General features: G+C 47.2%; 1 protein-coding gene across 4 annotated transcripts in view; it reads right to left on the bottom strand.

The window, feature by feature from the left end:
• NRAP (nebulin related anchoring protein) overlaps positions 1-20,350 on the bottom strand; it is a 70,821-nt gene that overhangs the window by 28,874 nt on the left and 21,597 nt on the right. For all 4 annotated transcript variants that reach the window (XM_036106215.2, XM_036106216.2, XM_078077098.1 and 1 more), the window contains 11 exons: positions 15,475-15,573; positions 14,078-14,182; positions 12,252-12,359; positions 11,905-12,006; positions 9,490-9,687; positions 8,793-8,897; positions 6,259-6,357; positions 5,059-5,163; positions 3,812-3,919; positions 2,043-2,354; positions 817-921 (listed from right to left, as the gene is read on the bottom strand). In XM_036106215.2, the coding sequence (XP_035962108.2) occupies positions 817-921; positions 2,043-2,354; positions 3,812-3,919; positions 5,059-5,163; positions 6,259-6,357; positions 8,793-8,897; positions 9,490-9,687; positions 11,905-12,006; positions 12,252-12,359; positions 14,078-14,182; positions 15,475-15,573 (1,446 nt within the window). The remainder of the gene's footprint in view (positions 1-816; positions 922-2,042; positions 2,355-3,811; positions 3,920-5,058; positions 5,164-6,258; positions 6,358-8,792; positions 8,898-9,489; positions 9,688-11,904; positions 12,007-12,251; positions 12,360-14,077; positions 14,183-15,474; positions 15,574-20,350) is intronic.

The raw sequence follows: 20,350 nt of genomic DNA, 5'->3' as shown, positions 1-20,350 counted from the left end.
TGAGCATGAGGCTAAGACAGCGCCCTGGTGGCTCTCTACCTTTTGGCAGAGTCTGGAGACATTTTTGGTTGTCACAACTGGGGAGAGGGTGCTGTTGGCATCTAGAGGGTAGAGGCCAGGGGTGCTGCCAAACACCCCGCAATACTCAGGACAGCCGTGCCCCCCCCCCCACCCACCGCCAGCAACAGTTTTCACAGTGTCAATAGTTCTGAGATTGAGAAACCCGGATCTAGTCTTTAAATGATCTGTTTAATGAAATTCTCCTAAAACGTGAGCAGACGGCTCTTTTTAACACGCCGTGACGCCTTAGGGTCCGGCTAGGGAGGTTACAAGTAGAAAGGAGTGAGATTTAAACAGAAGTGAGACCCCCCAAGGGGAGAGACCCAAGTCACGTGCTCCACACCACGTGAATATTCAAAAACTGTTTACACTGTGGCAGAAAGAGAGGGAGAAAATGTGCATAAAGTCACAAAAGAGCTTTCTGGGTGCAATAAATGTATCTTTTCATCATCTCTCCCTTGTTGCTTCATTAAAAAGGTAAGTTGGTGGGTAGCAATTGAGTTCTTTTTGATTGTCATTACTATTCATAATATCATTTGTCACCCACTTTGTTTTTGCCAGGGCTCTATGGGCCCCTACTGGTGTGTGTTTGGTATGCAGTTTCCCTCTAATTACCAGCCCTAGTCTGGGTTTCCAGGCCTTTCATGTAGCTTTGCCTTTTTCTTTGCCTTTTGAGTGGAAATTATTTTAATTTTATACAGAAATGCCACACGCCTAGTGCAGCCAGGCCTGTTGCACGCTGTCAGGAAATCTCACCTCGCTAATGAGTTCTCCTGCCTTCTTCGCTTGCTCCACATTTAATGACCCGGTGGCGACCCATCCCGTGCCTTTCATCCACTTCACATCTGCCCTGTATTGGTTCTGACAAAAGAGAGAGAAAAAAAAAAGGCAGGCCATTGTTGGTGCGCAGACATTTAAAGGGCTATTAACGGCGCCCAGATGTCGCCTTGGTGCCAGCTGAGTCAAATTAGATGCCACTTTTGTCTTATCCGTTTCTGTACAGTCACAGGTAGGGCTCCAAAATGTCAATTAATTTCCCCTTTAATTGGAGCGTCCCGCGGCTGGCGCGTTAGGCCCCGCCCAGCAGCGCCGGGGGCGGAGCGGGCGGGGCGGATCCACCTGGTCCCTCATTAGGGACGCGTCTACCTCGGGAAGAGGAGCATCCTCATTGTCTGCTTCCCCCGTTTTCTTGTTTAAAATGACAAGCAGGGGAGAAGAAAATGAGAATTCACAACAGAACCCATGTGGGGAGCTATTTGAGGGAATTTCACAAGACAGCCGAGGCTTCCCACGGCGCCTGATTCCTTCCTACGCACCTCGGTGCGGGGCAGGGCGGGGGGATTTCTCATTTCTTTACTTGACATTGAAGGAGTCGTTTTCATGGGAAGCCATTTAAATGGACACTTGTCTAAAGCGAGCATATCACCCATTTATCCGGAAACAGCTCTACCAGGAAGGGTGTGTCGACGCCGCCCTCCCCAGCCCCTCGTGGAACAGTCTGGCTTTAGGTGACCTGCCTTTTCAGCTCACCCACTTTCTCCTGCAAGAGTCAGCTGAAGGCAGAGGGGAGGAGGAGGGATTGAGCCAGGTAGGGCATACAGGGAGAAAGGGAAGAGGGCTCTTGGGGGTCAGCGTGCTGCTCCTGAAAAGGGACGGCCAAGGTTGGAAGGAGGATGGGAAATGCTCTCCCAGAACAGGCCACAGTTAAGAATGTCAGGTGTATGTCTTCCCCCTCTACAGTAAAACGAAACAGAGAAGACATAGGTAGAGCAAATCCCCAGAAGAAAAAAGTCGCTCTGTGATTTTCTCGGTGGTGGTATAGAATCTAAAGTGGGCAGAGTTCGAATAAAAGTCAAACCACCAGGAAAGCGAAGATGGGTCCGCCCTGGGATCCAGAAACAGGTATCTCCATGCATCTACTGGGGAGGCTCAGGCAAACACTCCCCAGGAGGCTAGCACACAAGTGCACACACGGAGCTTACATCGCTCTGTAAACCGTATGCCTTCTTGGCCCATTCCACCTTCATGTCTGTGGGCAAAGCGGTAAACTGATGAGATGCTGTCTTGTAGCTGATGTCTGTGGCTAAATGCTGGGCCTTGCGTGCATGCACGAGGTGGATCATGTCCAGGGAGACGTGGCACTGGGATCTGGTGTCCTCAAACCCCTTCTTGTACTCGAGTTCACTCTGCAGCTTGGACATTTGCAGCGAGTGGCTCATTTGTGAATCCCCCTGGGCGTCCTTCGCCCCAATGAGCTTCCCTCTGGACCTCTCATAATCTTCCTTGTACTTCACCTAAACGGGAGGAAGAGAGCGGAGTACCTTAGCATCTCCTAAAGGCATTGTTCACTTTCAAACCGAAGGCACGAAAGTTCAAACAAAGCCATACAACAGAATGTTATTAGAATTAGTGTCATAAAGGGTTTGCCTTTGAACAATGAAATCGAACAATGAAATAAAATCTTACTCATTATTTCCCTTTTCACCTCAGCTGCCAGTCAGCTCAGAGCTAAACTGAATGCTCAGCTATACTACAGTCTTTTCCCAAGTTCCTGGTGACGTTCCGTCTCTTGTCTCTACTATTCGACCTCATTTTTTCTGGCTTTATTTTTAAGTGGCCTGTTGCTTTCATGAGGGTCACTTTAAATACCTTTCTGGGAATAGTGAAAACATCATTAAAAAAGTAGTCATGAAATGAAAAAGCCACAGAATAGCCATAATACGATAGCCATTTGAGAAAGGGGCTCGAATTATAAAACCGGGGTACACAGAAATATGCAGGAGTATAGGGAGCATACTGGCGTGGAAAAAGACACGAGGCCAAGACCAATGAGGATCAGAAGAAAAAAATAAATATGGAAATGCTTTAAAAACTGTAACAGGACATCAGCGTGGGGCATCCTTTTCAACATTATCAGGAGACCTGGGCTCTGCTGTCCTCTGTGCCAACTACACAGCAGTATCGATACCTGCCACCATGTACTGACCACTTACTGTAAGGTGAGCATGGCACACCCCCGGGCCCCTCAGAGCGCATCTGCAGACCAGCGCTGGTTGGTGAGCTCTTGCCACGTGAGGAGATAAGGAGCTTATGCCAGAAGGTAAATCGACCGTGTCACCAAGCCACTGTTTAGTCCAGTTGATATCTCCATATATTTATAGAGAGAAGTATATTTATGTGTATGCATCTAGTTTGAAGCCAGACTGTCTTGATGAAGTGAGCGGACTTGGCCTTACGTTCTGGCTTAGGCTTCTTAGCTCCCATCAGACTCCCACCAGATGGCTTTGGACGGCGGAAACTCGGGACGCATGAAATCGTTTCCTTTCCTCATAACCACTTTGCAACTGCCAATTTACCAATGAGTTCATGGAGATTTTGAAAAGTGACACAGTCTCCCCAGAGTCACGATGCTAACAGGGGATGGAGCGAGGATTTTATCCAAGGTCCACCTGCCCCAAGAGCCTGTACTCTTAGTCAGTGACCGGCCACGACATCCTTAGATAGTCCTGGAAGGTGTCTGGGCGTCAGTTAATCTGTCAAATAAGCCATTTAGATGACTAGTCATGCTTTCACCCACCGAAAACCAATGTGTGGCAAGCAGTGTGCTGGGCACTCACGTGGTGGTCTCATTGCAAAGTGGTCACCTCTCTCCCCACTTCACAGATTGGACCCTGAGGCTCAGAGAGCTGAAGAGCCTGCACGGACCCTCTCTGGCTGGCTCTCTCACAGCATCCACTGAGCACCGACTCACCTCGCTGGCCAGGTCCCTGTTGGCTTTGGCTGCCAGGAAGGCCAAGGAGTCAAGACGCAACTCAAACCCTTTTGCCTTCTGGCTTTCCCAGCCGCTCTTATACAGTTTCTGAGGAGAGGTAGGAGAGAAGAGATCATCCTCCTGTGGGAGGGCTTCCCTAGCCACTGTACTGCTCTCTCTCGGAGGCCAACACTGATCGTGTCCCCCCACGGCAACCCGGTACCCCGCATACCACCGGACCTCCTTGTTCCTGCCTCAAGGCCTCCTGACACACAGGGCTCCACTCAAAAGAAGCAGAATTCGAATTCTGGAGGCCTTGAAAAATAGTCTTCATATAGGTCTCAAACACATGCCCACGGTGGAATAACATTGCAGAACATGCAGCAACACTTCTGAAAGTCTGTTCCCTACCTCTGCCCACCCCCAACCCCCAGCCCAGCGGCTGCTGTATTTACAGCTACTACCTTCCTTTGTCTTCCCACCCCCAGCCTCTAAGTCCCTGTGGGTCTATCCTTGCTCCTTCCATTTCCTGTCCTGCCCCCACCTGCAGATTTCAAGTTCTTTCTTCAGCAAGTCTCCCTCTCTTTCTATGTGTGTGAATCAATTTAGCCTCTGTTGCTCCTTCTAATTCTCCCCTCTATTACTCAGACCAGGACTCCAAAGACTGGTTGCTGAGTGGGAGAGCTAAGGAAGGTCCCTCCTAGAAGACAGAAAGGAGGAAGTTGGGACCATGCATGCTTTTGTGTCTGGGAGTGATAGCTACATTGTGCACACCCCTTCCAGTGCTTTCTGTATATTAGCTCACTGAAGCCCCGTGACAACCCAATGACACAGGGACTAGTATGACCCTGATTTTACCAATGGGACAACTGAGTGCGAAGAATTTGCCCAAGGTCACACACCTAGTAAGTGGTAGACCCAAGGATCAAACCCAAGCAGTGTGGAGTGAACACCTGAAACTCTCACTTCCTTCCATCAATACTCTAATGCTGTTCTAACTATGACCCAAGAATCACCACCGCCTCCTACCCTGTTATATTCTCAGTGGGTTCAAGTCTCCCGCCAGCTCGTTCCTAGGAAAGGTGGGCCTTCCCCCCCCCAAAAAAACTGGCCAGGAACAAGGTCTGCTGGACGGACCGGACTGAACAGAACCTCAGTTGACACACCAATATGGCGGGTGGGCTTTGTTGCCCAGGCACCTACACGGGGAAGCAGAGCCTACGGCTGCCCCCTCCCTTTTGCCATACCTCACTGAGATTGGCAGCGTTGACTCGGGCCTGTAAGAAGAGAGGCTCATCTTTGCTGATGCTGTACTGATGGACAGACTGCTCGTTTCCTGCCTTGTAGGCCACCTGTTGGGAGAGAGCACTGGGTCAGGAGCAGGTGGGGGGGGCGGGTGGCATCACTGATGTGTCTTCAGATCTGCTTGGCGTTTCTGTGACTTGCACTGACAGTCCATTACAAAACCGCCCAGACCAGACGCTGGCCAGCAGAATCCAGTAAAGGAGGCTTCTGGCAGGAGGGGTGAAGCCAGAAGCAGACGCCATGAGGAGCTGAGAGAAGAATGTGGCCGGGGGACCAACCTGAGAACACCTCCAAGGTCTGTCCCCACACTTCTCCCATGAGAACCTTCCCAAGCTGTTCCCATCTATGCTGTCCACGGCCACAGGAAATAACACCCCAGAGGGCTCGGATGAGCACAGACTCCCCAAATGAGAAAAATAAGAAGGCTACACTGCCGCCTGCACCCCCACCATCAATCCCAATGCATTCATGAGTACTGACACCCAGAAAGCGAACAGTGACCTGAAAGACAGCGTCAGTGAGCATCTACTCCATGGAAAACTTACCACTCTGCTCTTTCTCTCTCTCCTCTCCTCCCGCCCCCCCAAACAGCAGCTATCTGCTGATTCTGAGCTCTGATGGCACCCTCTCTGGCGAGTGTACCTGGACCTTTAGGAAGGAAGGCCAGGAAGGTCCTGGCCCCATTGTAACAACTCCGGCACCTGCTTGGTGCGGGGGCACAGGGAGTGCCGAGCGCTGATGTGTAAATAAGGCACGTGCTGTTTCACTGTCGTGCTACCCAGATCTGAGCTCAGGTCACCCGCCTCAAAGATACTTCTCTACGGGCTGCAGAATTATGGAGTCTTTGATGAGAGAGAGGAGAGGGAGAAAGAAGGGAGTGGGCAATCCTGAAAGCCAGAAAGGAAGAATGTCAGTGGGCATCTGAACCTCACAATCAGCAGAGAAGGGAAGTGGGTGAGGCAGGGAGAGCAGGGGTCCAGCTCCCAGAGACAGCCTGGAGGCCCCGGGAAAGTCAGGCCCAGCCTGTCAAAAGCAAAGGCTCACTCGTTCCTGGATTGTGCCTGGGCAGCATCTGCTTTGTCCCAGAGATGCCCCGCCCGTGGCACAGCTGCATAGTGGAGATGGGGCAGCTCAGAACTCACCCCGCTCTGCAGCTCCTGGCTCTTCTTGGCGTGCTCCATCTGGGAGCTGTCGGCCACACTGGTGAACTTCAGCTCATCCACCCTCTGCCGGTAGTTTTTCTGTTTCCAAAGAAAAGAATCCCTGTGGCATTCGGATTTGGCTATCCCCACCACCACACTTGTGCTTACATCCACAGGCGCACTCTCAGTGACTCCCCCATCTTCTCGGGGGGAGTCCTCCAGCTGGGTCTGCAGCTTAATCGGGACCCCACAGACCTGAGACAGCCTGCTCTGGGGAGCTTCTCCTAGGTGCTGCTCCTGAATGAGGACCTGAATTTCTCCCCTCACTAAACCCTATACTCCACTTTGTGCCCTGGGATGCATCCAGTTTTATAAATTGAGACCTGGCATAGGAAAGTGAGGCAAAGGGAACTTGGACTTTACAACCAGGGAGACGGAGGCCAAACCTCGCCTCCGCCTCCTTCCAGCTTCGTGACCTTGGGCGCATCACTTAATCCCCCGAGCCACTCCCACCACAATGGTACAAAAAATAGCAGCTGCCCCACTGTGGGGCAGAGCGGAGGCTTCAGGGCTCTGCTTTCCACGAGGGGAGTCCTAGGACATGGGGAGTGTTCACATTAGCCATCACCATCATGCACGGTGCTGTCATGACCATCTATGCTCTAGGGAGAGGAAATGCCAGGAGCCGCGGACCGGAGGAGGCTGGCGGCCAGGTGGGATTCACCCTCACAGTTTCTTCGTGTTCTAGATCACTGAGGTCCTGTCCTCCTTGTGTCCCCGCCTCCCAGCCACAAAGTGACTGGCAAAATTTCAAATGTGCTAATTCTGTGTCCCCACAGGGACCTTCCCGGAGGTTAGCTCCGCTGCCTTTTCCACGGGAGGTGCCAAAGTTGATGGGAAAGGCGGCAGCTGAGCATGGCTGACTGAAGCTAAAGCTTCATGTGGCGGGGAGAGCAGAGAGGAGCAAAACCCCGGTGCTGTCAGCAAGAGGGTCACAGATACCAGCTGAACCCAAAATAGGGTTTGGAATATTGAAGCCTCCAAATGTCCTCCCTTGAGGAAAAAAAATTTCCAGAGACAATATTCCAAAGAGATTTGTAATTTTTGTCTCTCGTTCCAGTGTGTTGAATGGGAAAACTCCTTCACCACATAACTGAAGGAAGTCGCATTACCCTTCCATGGTTGGAAATTCCCGATCATTCCAGACTCTGCCTTGGTCAAATCCTAAGAACTTACTGAGGAGCCAAGAACCCGCCCTTTACAGAGCACAACAGAAATATAAAACAGGCAAAGAGGATGCTGTCTTCCTGGCCCTTGAGGAGCTTAATAATTAGTAGGCACAGGAAGTCAGACAGAGATGGGAATTCCTAAGGATGGAGGTCAGCCGGTTGGGTTTCCTCACCAAACCTTTATCCAAAACAAATGGGGCTTTGTTTGCTCCACCTGGAGTTTAGCAGGCCTGAAAAGAAACTAAGTAATAGGAACCGTAAAACGTCGTTCGCTTTTCTCTACCTTCTTTATTTCTATATTCTAACCTTAAGTGTGTCTGTGTCTGAGAGAAGGATGAGCAGTGGAAAAATAAGAATAATTTACAAAACGTGCTTTGGGGATGCGAGACCACTTTGTGGGCAGGAGCTGGGGCCTCAGACCGCACACACTGGGACAGATCCCAGCTCTGCTACCTACTCGAAATGTGACTCTCAGTCTCTCTTTTCCTCATGAAAATGAGGATATTAATAGGGTAGTAAGAGTGTCTACTCACATAGGGCGGTTGTGAGCCATAAATGAGCAGTATGTATGTAACGCACTCAAAATGGTCAATCAATGACAGCAACGATTGCATAATTATTATCAGCCCACAAAGGTCAGCTACATTATCACTATTATTGCCATTTGCAAGAGAGATGCTGACTCAGCCTTCCTGATCCTGAAACAAGAGTTCCCTTTGAAGAGTCCCAAACAGAGCTCCTGCAATAATCACACTTCCAAATGAAATGCCCTTCCAAAATCCTCCTCTGCCTGCTGCCCAAGCCAGCTTTACATGGTGTAAAGAGAAGCTGAGGCTTGGAGCTGCAGGGACTCTGTAACATTCTCTGTTTCACCCGAGAGGAAGAGGATCGGAAGGCTCGAGTGACTTGCCCAAAGTCTGCAGCGAGTTTAAGGCACAGGCATCATGTGAATGCTGACCTCCGAACATCAGGTTCTCTGATTCAGGAGCAATCACACATGCCTCCCATGACAAACACATTTCCCTTCATGCTCATCGACTGTGTGTGACAACCCTTCTGAATTTTTCCTTGGATGTCGCTGCTACTCTATGTAAATCGGTAGGCTTCTTACAGACACCTCCCCGGGATGGGTAAGGGTGTGGAAGACTAACCAGGGTGCACTGCAGGTGCAAAAATGAAGAAGGGCTCCTCTGAGTCAGGCTCAAAAAAGCATGGGGGTTGGGGAGGGGGAAGCAGAGGGAAAGATGGCTCTCGGGGACTCGTGGGCTGAGAACCACTGGAAGCCAGGGCCTGAGCTCGGGTTACCTCGCTAACCAGCTGTCCAGCCTTCTTGGCCTGTTCCAGATTGAGACTCCCCTCCATCAGCCACCCGACTCCTTTCATCCACGCTAGGTCGGCCTTGTACTGCAGCTGCAAGAGAAAACCCAAGCTGTAATGGGATGCAGGGATGCAGATGGGGTAAAGGTGTTGGGAGACTTAGGGAAACCCTTGCTCTTGCCTTTGTTTTCCTAAAAGAACTGCCCCCCCCACTCTTTTATAATCAGGCACAGCAATCTCCTTGGGGGTGAAGCCACTGGGCCCACTTTGTAACCAGCAGAGCATGTTCTGCTTCAGTGCTGAAACCCCACCACCGACCAAAAAGAGGGCTTTTCAGAATTTCTCACCAAAAATCTTACCTACCAACCTACTAAATTTCCAAGATTTACTTGCCGTCTTCAACACTTGCTTCTTCCCCTTTGCTCATCGCCATTATCAGCACATCTTGACTCCTACAGTAGCTCGGAGCCCCAATCCTCCACCCTCTAGCCTCCATTGTCTCGACTTTTATCTATAGCTCTACCTCCCCACCCATTCTCCCTGGGCCCAGCACCTCTCAGCAGTTCTTCCTAGTCCTCCGAGTTATGTAATAGATGCATGCACAGGTTCCAAATCACCCTCACAATGTCACTGCACCCAACTGCAGGAGATGCATGAGGAGAACTGGCAGTGAGTGAGGGCTCACCTCGCTCTGGAGCCCATAAGCCTTCTTGGCCCACTGAGTCTTCGTATCTTCAGGCAGTACGGTGTATTCATGCAGCTTTGTCCTGTAGTCCAGGTCACTGGCCAGAGCTTGGGCCTTCTTAGCATGCTTGATGTGTACCATATCCATGGGCAGGTGAAAGTGGGTCTTACTCTCCTCAAAGCCTTTCTTGTATTCAACCTTGAATGTATCAACAAGGCCCATTACTTGAAGTCTGCCTTTGCAGAAGTGATTTACAACACAGGAAAGAAGCCCAGGCTTTTGTGAGGAATTGGCAATGCCACTCATCTGTCAGAAAGGTGTGACCCAATTTCTGGCTCTAGAAGGGGGCGGTGTTGGGGAGCTACAGTTCCACACTCCTTTGTCTCTAGGAACAATGCCTCTCACCAATATTAAATCTTTTTATCTGGCTGATCCAGGAGGAGAAGGTTCTATCCAAGGTTTCTGCAGACTCCTTAAGAGGCAGAATAACAAACCCTGGGCTCCAGAGCCAGATCAGCCTGAGTTCAAGCTGGTCTACCCCTTGCCAGTTGGATGACCTCTGGAAAGTTACATCACCTCTCTAAGGGCTCATGTTCCTCAGGGGACTATTGTGATAAGCAAACAAAATAGTAGCTGAAATCTGCTTAGTACAGGGACTGCCATATAGCAAACACCTGATAAATGTTCACAGTGAGGATGGCAATGACGGTGGTGATGGTGATAATAGTGATGATAGTGGTAATGATGGTGATGGTGGTAATGATGGTGATGGTGGTGATGAGAGTGATGATGACGATGGTGGTAATAATGGTGATGGTGGAGATGGTGGAGATGATGATGATGGTGGTGTTGATAGTGGTGATAGTGATGATGGTGGTGATGGTGGTGGTGATAGTGATGATGGTGGTGATGGTGGTGATGGTGGAGATGGTGGAGATGGTGGAGATGGTGGAGATGGTGGTGATAGTGATGATGGTGGTGATGGTGGTGGTGATAGTGATGATGGTGGTGATGGTGGTGGTGATAGTGATGATGGTGGTGATGGTGGTGATGGTGGTGATGATGGTGGTGATAGTGATGATGGTAGTGATAGTGGTGGTGATAGTGATGATGGTGGTGATGATGGTGGTGTTGATGGTGGTGATGATGACGATGGTGGGGATGGTGGTGGTGATAGTGATGATGGTGGTGATGGTGATGATGATGACGATGGTGATGGTGATGATGACAATGGTGGTAATAATGGTGATGGTGGAGATGGTGGAAATGGTGGTGATGGTGGTGGTGATGGTGGTGATAGTGATGATGGTGGTGATGGTGATGATGGTGGTAATGGTGGTGGTGATACTGATGATGGTGGTGATGGTGGTATGTGTGGGGGGAAGGTGGCATGCTATAATAGAAGCAGTATGATGCCAGTAAGCAAGGGTCCTAGGATCTAACGCTACCCCTCCACCTTTATCACTGACTACTATATGACTTTGGGCAAGACACAATCTTTTTGGCCCCAGTTGCTCCAACTGCAAATAAGAAGTATCATTTTGTTCTCTAAGAAGAAGCCAAATTCTCAATGTCTCGGTATATTTCATGATTATGCATGTCATAGGACTTGTTCCATAGGCACATCCAAAATGGCAACTCAGATGCCAACTCTCTTATTCTAGTCAAACCCTGGCTCCTAAATGACTCATCAGGTAATTATATCTGGCTGTACCACGGGAACAGCATAAGCCAGCCTCCTAACTTGGAGCAACAATTGTAAAGCAGAAACTCAATGCTCATGTGTCCTTTTGGCCTGCTCAACATTGGCAGGGAAGACCTGATCTGAAACCAAGTCTGTCCTTCCCCCAAAGGATTTTGGTAAGTGACATTTAGCAGGGTTAATCTCCAGCCATTACAGTTGTTTACAAGCAGCGTCATTTTGATTGGTTGGAGTTTGGATGCCCCAGTTGTTTGCTAACTATTTTGGATATCAAGTGTGTCTCGGCCACAGGACTCAGCCGGGACATTGCCCACAACAAGCAGGATGCTTAGTATCTGACTCTCCCCATAGAATTAAGCTCCCCTGGGGAGGAACCTGTTATGTGTTGTTCATTCCTACAGCCCTGGTGTCTTACGCAGGGTCTTGCTCGTAGTAGTTGCTTGGTAAATGTCTGTGGAATAATACAGGTGGACGGACACCTTTGTACCTTGAGCAGTAGATACTGGTCACCCTTCGGGCCCACACTCCTCATTTACTTTAAAAGAACAGTACACTTTGGCTAAATAAAGAAAGTGAACAAACTTCTTGCTCAAGCTACAACCAAAAATTGTAGGTGGGAGTCAATCAAAAGGTCCCAGGTGAAGTAGGCCCTGGAAGGACTTTTAAAGCAGCACAAGTCTGAGGAAAGGGTTGAGGGACAGGAAAGAGTTTACCTCACTGCTCATCTTGGCCACCTGCAGAGAGTGCAGAAGCCTCGAGTCTGTAGTGCCCATGACTTTGCCTTTCGTTTTCTCATACTCTTCTTTATATTTAATCTTGAGAGAAAGAAGAAAGTCTACGGTGAGGGGAAGAGAAACTTTGCCACCTCAGGGGCTCTGGTATTCACAAGGCAACGGGAACAATTCTGAAAACAACCTCCCAGTCTTTCAGGAACCCAGAAGAAGATTAAAGTCGTGGGATGTTTACAACATAAGCAGTCATTATTTTTTTCCGCAGGACCACTGACATTTTTATGGGAACCACTTCTTATGCATTTCTGAGTTAATGAGAAGAAACCTACATTGCTAGCAAGCTCTCCAGAGGCTTTGGCGGCCAGCAGAGAAATAGCATCCAGCTTCATCTCAAATCCTTTCCCCTTGGCCTTCTCCCAGCTTTCTTTGTACTTAACCTGACAAACAGAAACACGGGTGAATAGGAGTCAGGATCCATATTTCTGCCCGAAGTTTAAAAAGACATTTTTTTTTTAAAGATTTTATTTATTTATTTGACAGAGAGAGAGACAGCAAGAGAAGGAACACAAGCAGGGGGAGTGGGAGAGGGAGAAGCAGGCTTCCCGCTGAGCAGGGAGCCCAACGCAGGGCTCGATGCCAGGACCCTGGGATCACAACCTGAGCTGAAGGCAGATGCTTAACGACTGAGCCACCCAGGTGCCCCTAAAAAGACATTTAAAAGAACAACAACAGGGGCTTCTGGGTGGCCCAGTCAGTTAAGCATCAGACTCTTGGCTTTGACTCAGCTCATGATCTCTGGGTCAAGAGACTGGGCTCCATGCTGAGCGTGAAGCCTGCTTAAGATTCTCTCTCTCCCTCTGCCCCACCCCTCCCCTCTCCCTCTCTAAACAACAACAACAAAGCTGGTTTCTTCATCTGTTTACAGACCAGAATCTTGGTCATTATTGTCAAAATGGTCATAGCAATTACTGAGACAGTGCATTGATTCCTGAGCTATGGGGCCATGCAGGGCAGAGGTGATGGGACAGAACAAAGAGAAGAGTCATGTGTCCATCCTGGCTGTGTTGTTTCCTGATCATGAGACCTTGGGCAAACACATCCTCTCTCAGCCTTACTTTGCCATTTGCAAAAAAGAAAGAAAACAAAACAACAAAAAACCTCTTATTACCTGTCTCAGGGTTGCTGTGGGGATAAACTGGATATAGAACATGAACACGGAACCTAAGCTGGTAAAGACAAAAGCTATTGATGTTGGCATGGTAACAACACCTACAGGTTATTGACCCTTCCTAAGTGCCTTCTACTCATCAACTGTCAATCTTCGCATTAGGCCTGTGAGGCTCAGAGACATCAATGACCTGATGTAGGTCACACAGCTTAAAAATGGCAGTGCCAGCTTCTGACTCAGGGCATTCGGATACCAAAGCCCATGCCACTGTGTCTCTGCCATAAATAGGTCCTAGGGTTATGATAGTTGGATAATTCCATATGTAAGATGCTTATCTCAGTGCACAGCAGAAAGCAGGCATTCAATAAATGGTGGTTCCTTTTCTTCTTCTCCTGCCCCCATCTAGGATAAGAAGCCTAACCACAGCCCTCTTGTGACTCCAGGAAGAATCTAGTGGTTAAGATTGATCTTAAAACTTAAATTTTCAGGGCACCTGGGTGGTTCAGTCAGTTAAGCCTCTGCCTTCAGTTCAGGTCATGATCTCTGGGTCCTGGGATCGAGCTCCGGTTCAGGCTCCCCACTCAGCGGGGAGTCTGCTTCTCCTTCTCCCCACTGCTCATGCTCTCTCTCTCTCAGTCTCTCTCTCAAATACATAAATAAACAAAATCTTAAAAAAAAAAAACTCAAATTTTCTCCGCACAGCAAAGCAGCAGTCAGAAGTCACCAGGACAATGATGATGGTGTGTGTGTGTTTGAGCTCACACTGTACACACGTTCACATAATAAGAATTAAATTCCTGTGATCAATTTATCCCCAGTGAACGACCACATGCCATGAGACAGCAAAATTCAAAACCAAAACATGATGGGCTCCTTTGATGAACATCTCTCACAAACAGAATAGCCTCTGGTTGTCAGGCCTGGTGCCCTCATCCTCACATTGGTTAGATAAGCTCCACCAAGTTCTCACCTCCATTGCTTGCTCACCTCACTAAATAGTTCGGCATTGGTTTTGGCCTTCACCAGCTGAGGTACATCCTGTGTCAGTGTGTAATTCAACTTATTTTTCTCATAGTCAGCACGATAATTCACCTGTTGGATTTAAAATAAACCCACAGGGTAAATGCAAGGTTTTTAGATAGATAGAAGGTGAATTCCGGAGGCAATGCTCTCTTTTTCACTTTCCCCTTGGGCCCACAGCTGAGAAGGAGTTTCTGGAAAGGGCATTTGACAAGGAAGCCTGCAATTTTATGAATGTTTTAAATTAACTGATTAAAGACGTCAAATGAAAAGTAAAACCACTCAAAGGCACACTCAGAGTTGTGAGTTTAGAAAAGATTTCCCTGCGGTTACTTCACCAACTCTCCTTTGAAGCACTTGAGAGTAGAGAACTTGTTTTTTGGGTTTTGCTTTGTTTTGTTTTGTTTTTTAACGTGCCGCAGTGCTGAGCATCTCGCTTATACAGAGAGTAGATACTCAAAGAGTAATTATCAAATGGCTGCCCACATTGAAAAAAAAAGCCACCTTAAGTCACACACAAAAAGTCAACCAGACATTATATGATTCTTAGTGGAAAAATACAACATCATCTGAAAAGCATCCTTGCCCCAAAATTGAACCTGAACCTGATCAAACCTATAGATCTGACTACTACTATTTTAAAGGACATTTGGAGGCCAGAGGAACACATGAAGTCCACACTAGGATGCAGTACACAAAGTTCAGACTGTGGCAAACGTAACAGGATCAACAATCCAATTTCTTCGATAAACCACTTGCGAGAAAAGAAAAGAGATAAACAGGAAAACGTAAAGATGAAAAGAATTTTAAAGACCTATCAACCAGTCACAAGCATGGACTTCATTCGGATCCTGATTCAAACTAACTGTAAAACTGTAAAATTATAATTTTATCAGATCATTGCAATATTAAATGCTAATAGGACACTGGTGATATCAAGAATTATTATTAGTTTTTTGGTGTGATGTATTAAAATTGTATAAACATGTTTAATTTTTTTTTATCTTTTAGAGATGCACCCTAAAATATTGATAGATTATATTATTTAATCTCTGGGATTTTCTTCAAAATAACAGAGGGGGGAGAAGGGGATGGGCATACAGATGAAGCAAGACTGGCCATGAGTGGATAGAGGTTGAAGCCGAATGATGGATACACGGGGACTCATTACACTATCCTTTCTACATTTAAATATATCTGGAATTTTCCATAATAAAAAGTTTAAATTGAGGGGGGTCGTCTTGTGGTTGTCACAAGACACATGTCACTGTTAATGAATGCCAAACCCTTGGGGAGTCAGGTATCCAGGGGCCACAAAGCACTTGAGTCCCCCACACCTGGCTGGGGAAGGGCAGGTCACTTACATGACTCAGTTGCTGGGCATTGATTTTGGCTTGGAGAATCTGAGGGGTATTGGTCACAGAGCTGTACTTCAACTTGTCGATGCTTTGCCTATAGTTGACCTGGTTAAAAAAAAAAAGAAAGGACACAAGAAGATGTCACCAGCACTTTTCTTTAAGATTTGCTTAGTTCCCTACCCCTAAGCCCAGCAGAGCTGTGATTCTCCTATTACTAAAAGGACCAAAGATTCCAGTTGGAAACCAACAGACACTCCAAGCCCATAGATTAAAAACAAAAACGATACGTTGAAGAGTGAGTCACTTGAACAGGCAGCACACACAAGAGGTCAACGGAACTGTCAGTGAGCACAGGAAAAGGTGCTCATCCACGTTGTTATTATTAGGAACCAGAGAAATGCATATTAAAACTGCAACGAGACACCCCTCCACATTCGCCTGAAGAGTGAAAATTTGAACGGCTGACTATACCAAGGGCTGGCAAGGATGTGGGAGCTGCGGAAACTCTCACAACACAGCTGGCGGAAGTGAGGGTTGGCACAGCCACTTGGGGAACCAATATGGCGCTTTGGCACACGCACGTACCCCAAGTCTCCACAATTCTATTCCTAGGTGCGTTCCCAAAGAGAAACACATGCACAAGGTCGCTTTATAATAATTCAAGCTGCCTGTCTATACTTAATGTTCTTTTCTATATATGTTTTATACTTCTAAAGAAAAGAGGTTTTTTAAGAAGGGAAAGAAAAATGAAAGAGACAAAAAGTCCAACTGATGCAGTGTCTAAGTGGGAGGGCACGGCACATCAGTGGCTCCGTGTGAGGACAGTCTCACATATCTTCACCCCGTACACCAGCCCCGCCTGGCCCTCGCTTCCGCCTTGCCAGAGTCCCCAAGGAAAGGGCCCGAAGCTGGGCACTTTCCTGAAAGAAGAAGGGTGGGTGGGTTCAGAAGAGAAGGTGGTGAGCTTCTAGCACCGCCTGGTGCACGGACTTCCGGTTTCCCACCATTTCAAGATACTGGGGGCTCCTGGCTTTTCTCCTTTGAAAGTACAATTTGCCCCTCAGAGACTCAAGGATCATTAGCTATTTGCCCATGAGAAGATATTCATCCAATCATCTTATTTTCCTCCAAGCATGCCTAGGAGCCACTGCAGAGAGAACGGGAACTTGAGCAGAGAGGCAAAGGAACGTGTGAGGCTTGAGGGCAGGTGATAAGGGGAGGGGGCACAGTGGAGCTGCGTGAGGGCCCCAGGCACCCGCACAGGTGGAAGGGGAGCTGGGATGCAGGCGAGTGACGAGAAAGAGCGTGAGGTGGTGGATGGTTAATGACCTCTGCCTGCGTGGTCCCGTCATTCATTCATTTGTTCATTCATTCATTCCTTCAACAGTCACGGAGCGTCCACTCTGCGCAGAGTGAGCAAACACAGACACAGCCCCGTCCACGTAGATATCTCAGCTGGGTCCTTGCTCCCAGGACCCCAAACTGACCCAGTCCTGGAGACCCCTGAGCACCCGCCCCAACACAGGCTCCAGGCTATGCCCTTCCATCAGCTACGCTCTGGCTTTGTTCACAGCAATCGGGTCATTGAACGCCCCACACCCAGTCTTCATGCCTCTGTTTTATTGCCTGAAGCCCAGGACGCCACCCAGGATCCCACACAGTGTGGCAGCTTCTTTAGGCCTACACCATGCCTAAGATCGTCACAGCCCCCTTGTTGTGTCCCCACTATCTACTGCCATCCCTGCCCAGACCTCCACCTCCCGCCTCTGGCCATGCTCCTCCGGCTGCCGGCTCTGCCCTATACTACACTCTACTACCCTTCCATTCACTGTCTGTCTGGAGTCTGATGCCATTCTATCTTATTGCTGCCTCCGTAGGTGACAGCCCTCCCCAGGGAGTCTTTGTAGCCCAAAGGTCACAAAGTTGGTGACAGCCAGATGGACCACTAGCTGGCTACTGGCGAAGCACTAGTCTGGGCTCAGTGTTTGACCTCACTGTTGGGGAAGTAGTAAGGAGTGGTGGGGACTGTGGCAAGGGACAGCCATTGCTACTCAGCTCTGGGGAACAGTTAGGGTGCAACAATGTGGGGCCCAGCGTGATCAGATTTTCCAGTGATTCCAAACAAACCAAATATCCATATTATTATGTCAAGTCTTGCAATTTTTAAATGCTGACAAATAGTTCAATATTTTTAGAACCCAGTGACCCAAGTGAAATAGACCTATGCTTCATCTCTTTCTTGTACTCACTCCACTCCCGCCTGTCCCAATACGGGCTAATAATAATCATGGCTTAAAAACAATACCATTACTATGTGCCTAGCATTATTTCAAGTGCTTCACACATCTTAATGCATTTAATCCAACCACCCTGTGGATAGACACTCTTATTATCCCTACCTTACAATGTGAAAACTGAGGCCCAGAGAACTGAAGTGGTTGGCCCAAGGTCACCCAGCTAATGTCAGGATTCAAATTCTAGCATTCTGCCTCCCAAAGTGGTTCTCACCCTCTACACTGTCAATCTGGTTTGCCAAAGCTAGTGTAGTGTGCTTGCAACTATTATTTTACAGATGAACCTGGGATCCCCTGTAGCCAAAACTACCACTGTTCAGACAGGGAAATATATCCTGGGTACAAACAAATGACTTACAAATTAATTTCTAGGACAGGATCTAGGAAAAACAGTGTGTTCCTGACACCGGGACACAGGGTATTTTGTTGGATTCGGAGATAAAGAATAGCATCGCTTTGTGCTTTTTGGTTAATGGTTCAATGACAGAAGTTTTTGCACATTCTGAGTTGCGGATAAGGGGTATAAAGGAAAAGTAGGAAATATAAAGTCATTTCAATGTCAACCGTTAATGAGATTAGAGTGCACTGGTTTCCTAATGCATTAACTCAGAGGGGAAATTATCATCTCATAATAAAGAGTCTATTAGAGTTCAGAATTGTGCATGATAAAATGTCATGAAAACTGTATTTTTTAAAAGGCATATTCCTTCCCAATAATTTTGCATTAAATCTGTTGCAGAGCACAATTACTCTCCTCTGCGGGACATAATTAACAGTCTCCATGATTAATCACATCCTTGCAACATCACAGATGCTTGGCCATTGCTTCAATCTACTTTCTGAAGGAACTCTTTGCTGAGGATGGAGTCTCATTTTAATGCTATTACTGCTGATAAAATCCATCTGAAGGGAATGCTCTCTAATTAAAGACCCGTGCTTGTTTATTTAATTTCATAGCTATTTGACCACCTTTAGAGCCACCAGACAGAGAGACCATAAATGCTCTTGTAATGGATTCCCCAAACTTCCTGAATATTTAAGTCCCTACACTAGGGGCGATAAATTCAAATTCACACGGGAGCCAGGAAGAGAAGGTGAAGGATAATAAGATAACACTTAGCACCTGCCACTCAGTCCCAGCTAGTTGCTCCCATGCGGGAACTAGAGCTGTCGTTTCCAGAGTTTTTAGATTTTTCTAGAATAGGTGAAAATATGAATTTTTATACGACCTCCCAAAATCTCTAAATGTTGGTCCAATTATTTTTTAAACATTGTGTGGTCAAACTAAACACCTCTGCAACCTGAATCTGGCTCCTGGGCTTCCAGTTCAGAATCTCCCTCTGCTTCTAATTAATCCTTCTAACCCAGGCTGGTTTCATTCTTCTATCAGACTTGCCCAGGTGAGCAGGCTGTATTTCAGGTGCATAGTTTGATCCACAGCCTTGCACAGACAAATGTAATAGCAAGTCATGTCACACCGGGAGTACAAAGTTGTAGGAATCTCTCTAGTTTGACTGCTCTCAAGCATGATTGATGGAGGTCTACGAACAGAGTACACACTCCCATTCTAATGAGGTGCTCTTGGTCCTCAAGTCCCAGGTAATGCGTGCAGCAAAAAAAGGAAGGAAGTAGCTTAGGTAGTCAAGTGTAACCTTGGGTTTCATGAAGGTGAAGTGATAAGTCAACCCAATCAAACTTCCTGGGAAAAGAAGAAGCAAAGCTTAGTCTCCCTTTATAGTCCTCAACTTCCCCTCCTTTGCTTTACTATATATTTGAAAAGCCCATTTCATTCATTGAACTATTGTTTGCCATTGATTGTCCTTTGTTGTCCTATAAACCATGCTAAACACCGGAGATGCCCAGCTGAACCCAACACTGCTCTCACTCCAAGCAAAAGGGAGAACAATGTGAAGACCTACTTACCAGGAGCAAAACCCAAGTCAGTGCTACTGGAGTTGTGCTGATCCCAAAGGAATGTGAAGGAAAGCAGTACTGGGCATTCAGTAAATATATGTTGAATTATTTGTTAAATTATTGATTGGTTAGAGATAACCATCACTGACAAATAACTATGATATGAACTCAGTTCTAAACCACTTTACGTTTTAAGAAAACAGATGACTTTAATCTTTTTCTTTGTGCTTTTCTGTATTTTCTAAATTTCCTGTAATAAACAAATATAGTAAAATTCCTATAATTAGAAAATAATAAATTTAATTAATTATACTTATTTCACTGGGACAAGCCGAACTATAGATAAATAAAATCACCGCTATAATAATTAAGAAATACATATACTTTCCCAAGTGCTCTTGAGAAAAAAAATTAAGTCAACATTACCTCTTCCTCTCAACTTACAGCCATTTTATTTTACTTCCTTTAGTCCCTCAACATAGCACACTCCAAAACTTTAAATCAAAAAAAAAAAGAAAGCTCATCATCATTGTTAAGGAAGAGTAATTTTAAAGGTGCCCAAAGGCACACATATTCTACCAAATTCTAACTGACTGCTGGTTATTTTCAAGATGAAACCAGAGTTGTCCCCACCTTACATGGGAAATCTAACAGTTTCCAAACATGCATGAATG

This window comes from Halichoerus grypus, chromosome 7 (genome assembly GCF_964656455.1).
Source record: "Halichoerus grypus chromosome 7, mHalGry1.hap1.1, whole genome shotgun sequence".
In the NCBI taxonomy this organism is placed as follows: Eukaryota; Metazoa; Chordata; class Mammalia; order Carnivora; family Phocidae; genus Halichoerus; species Halichoerus grypus.
The sequence above is the reverse complement of the archived record's forward strand: the minus strand, read 5'-3'. Positions and strand labels throughout refer to the sequence as shown.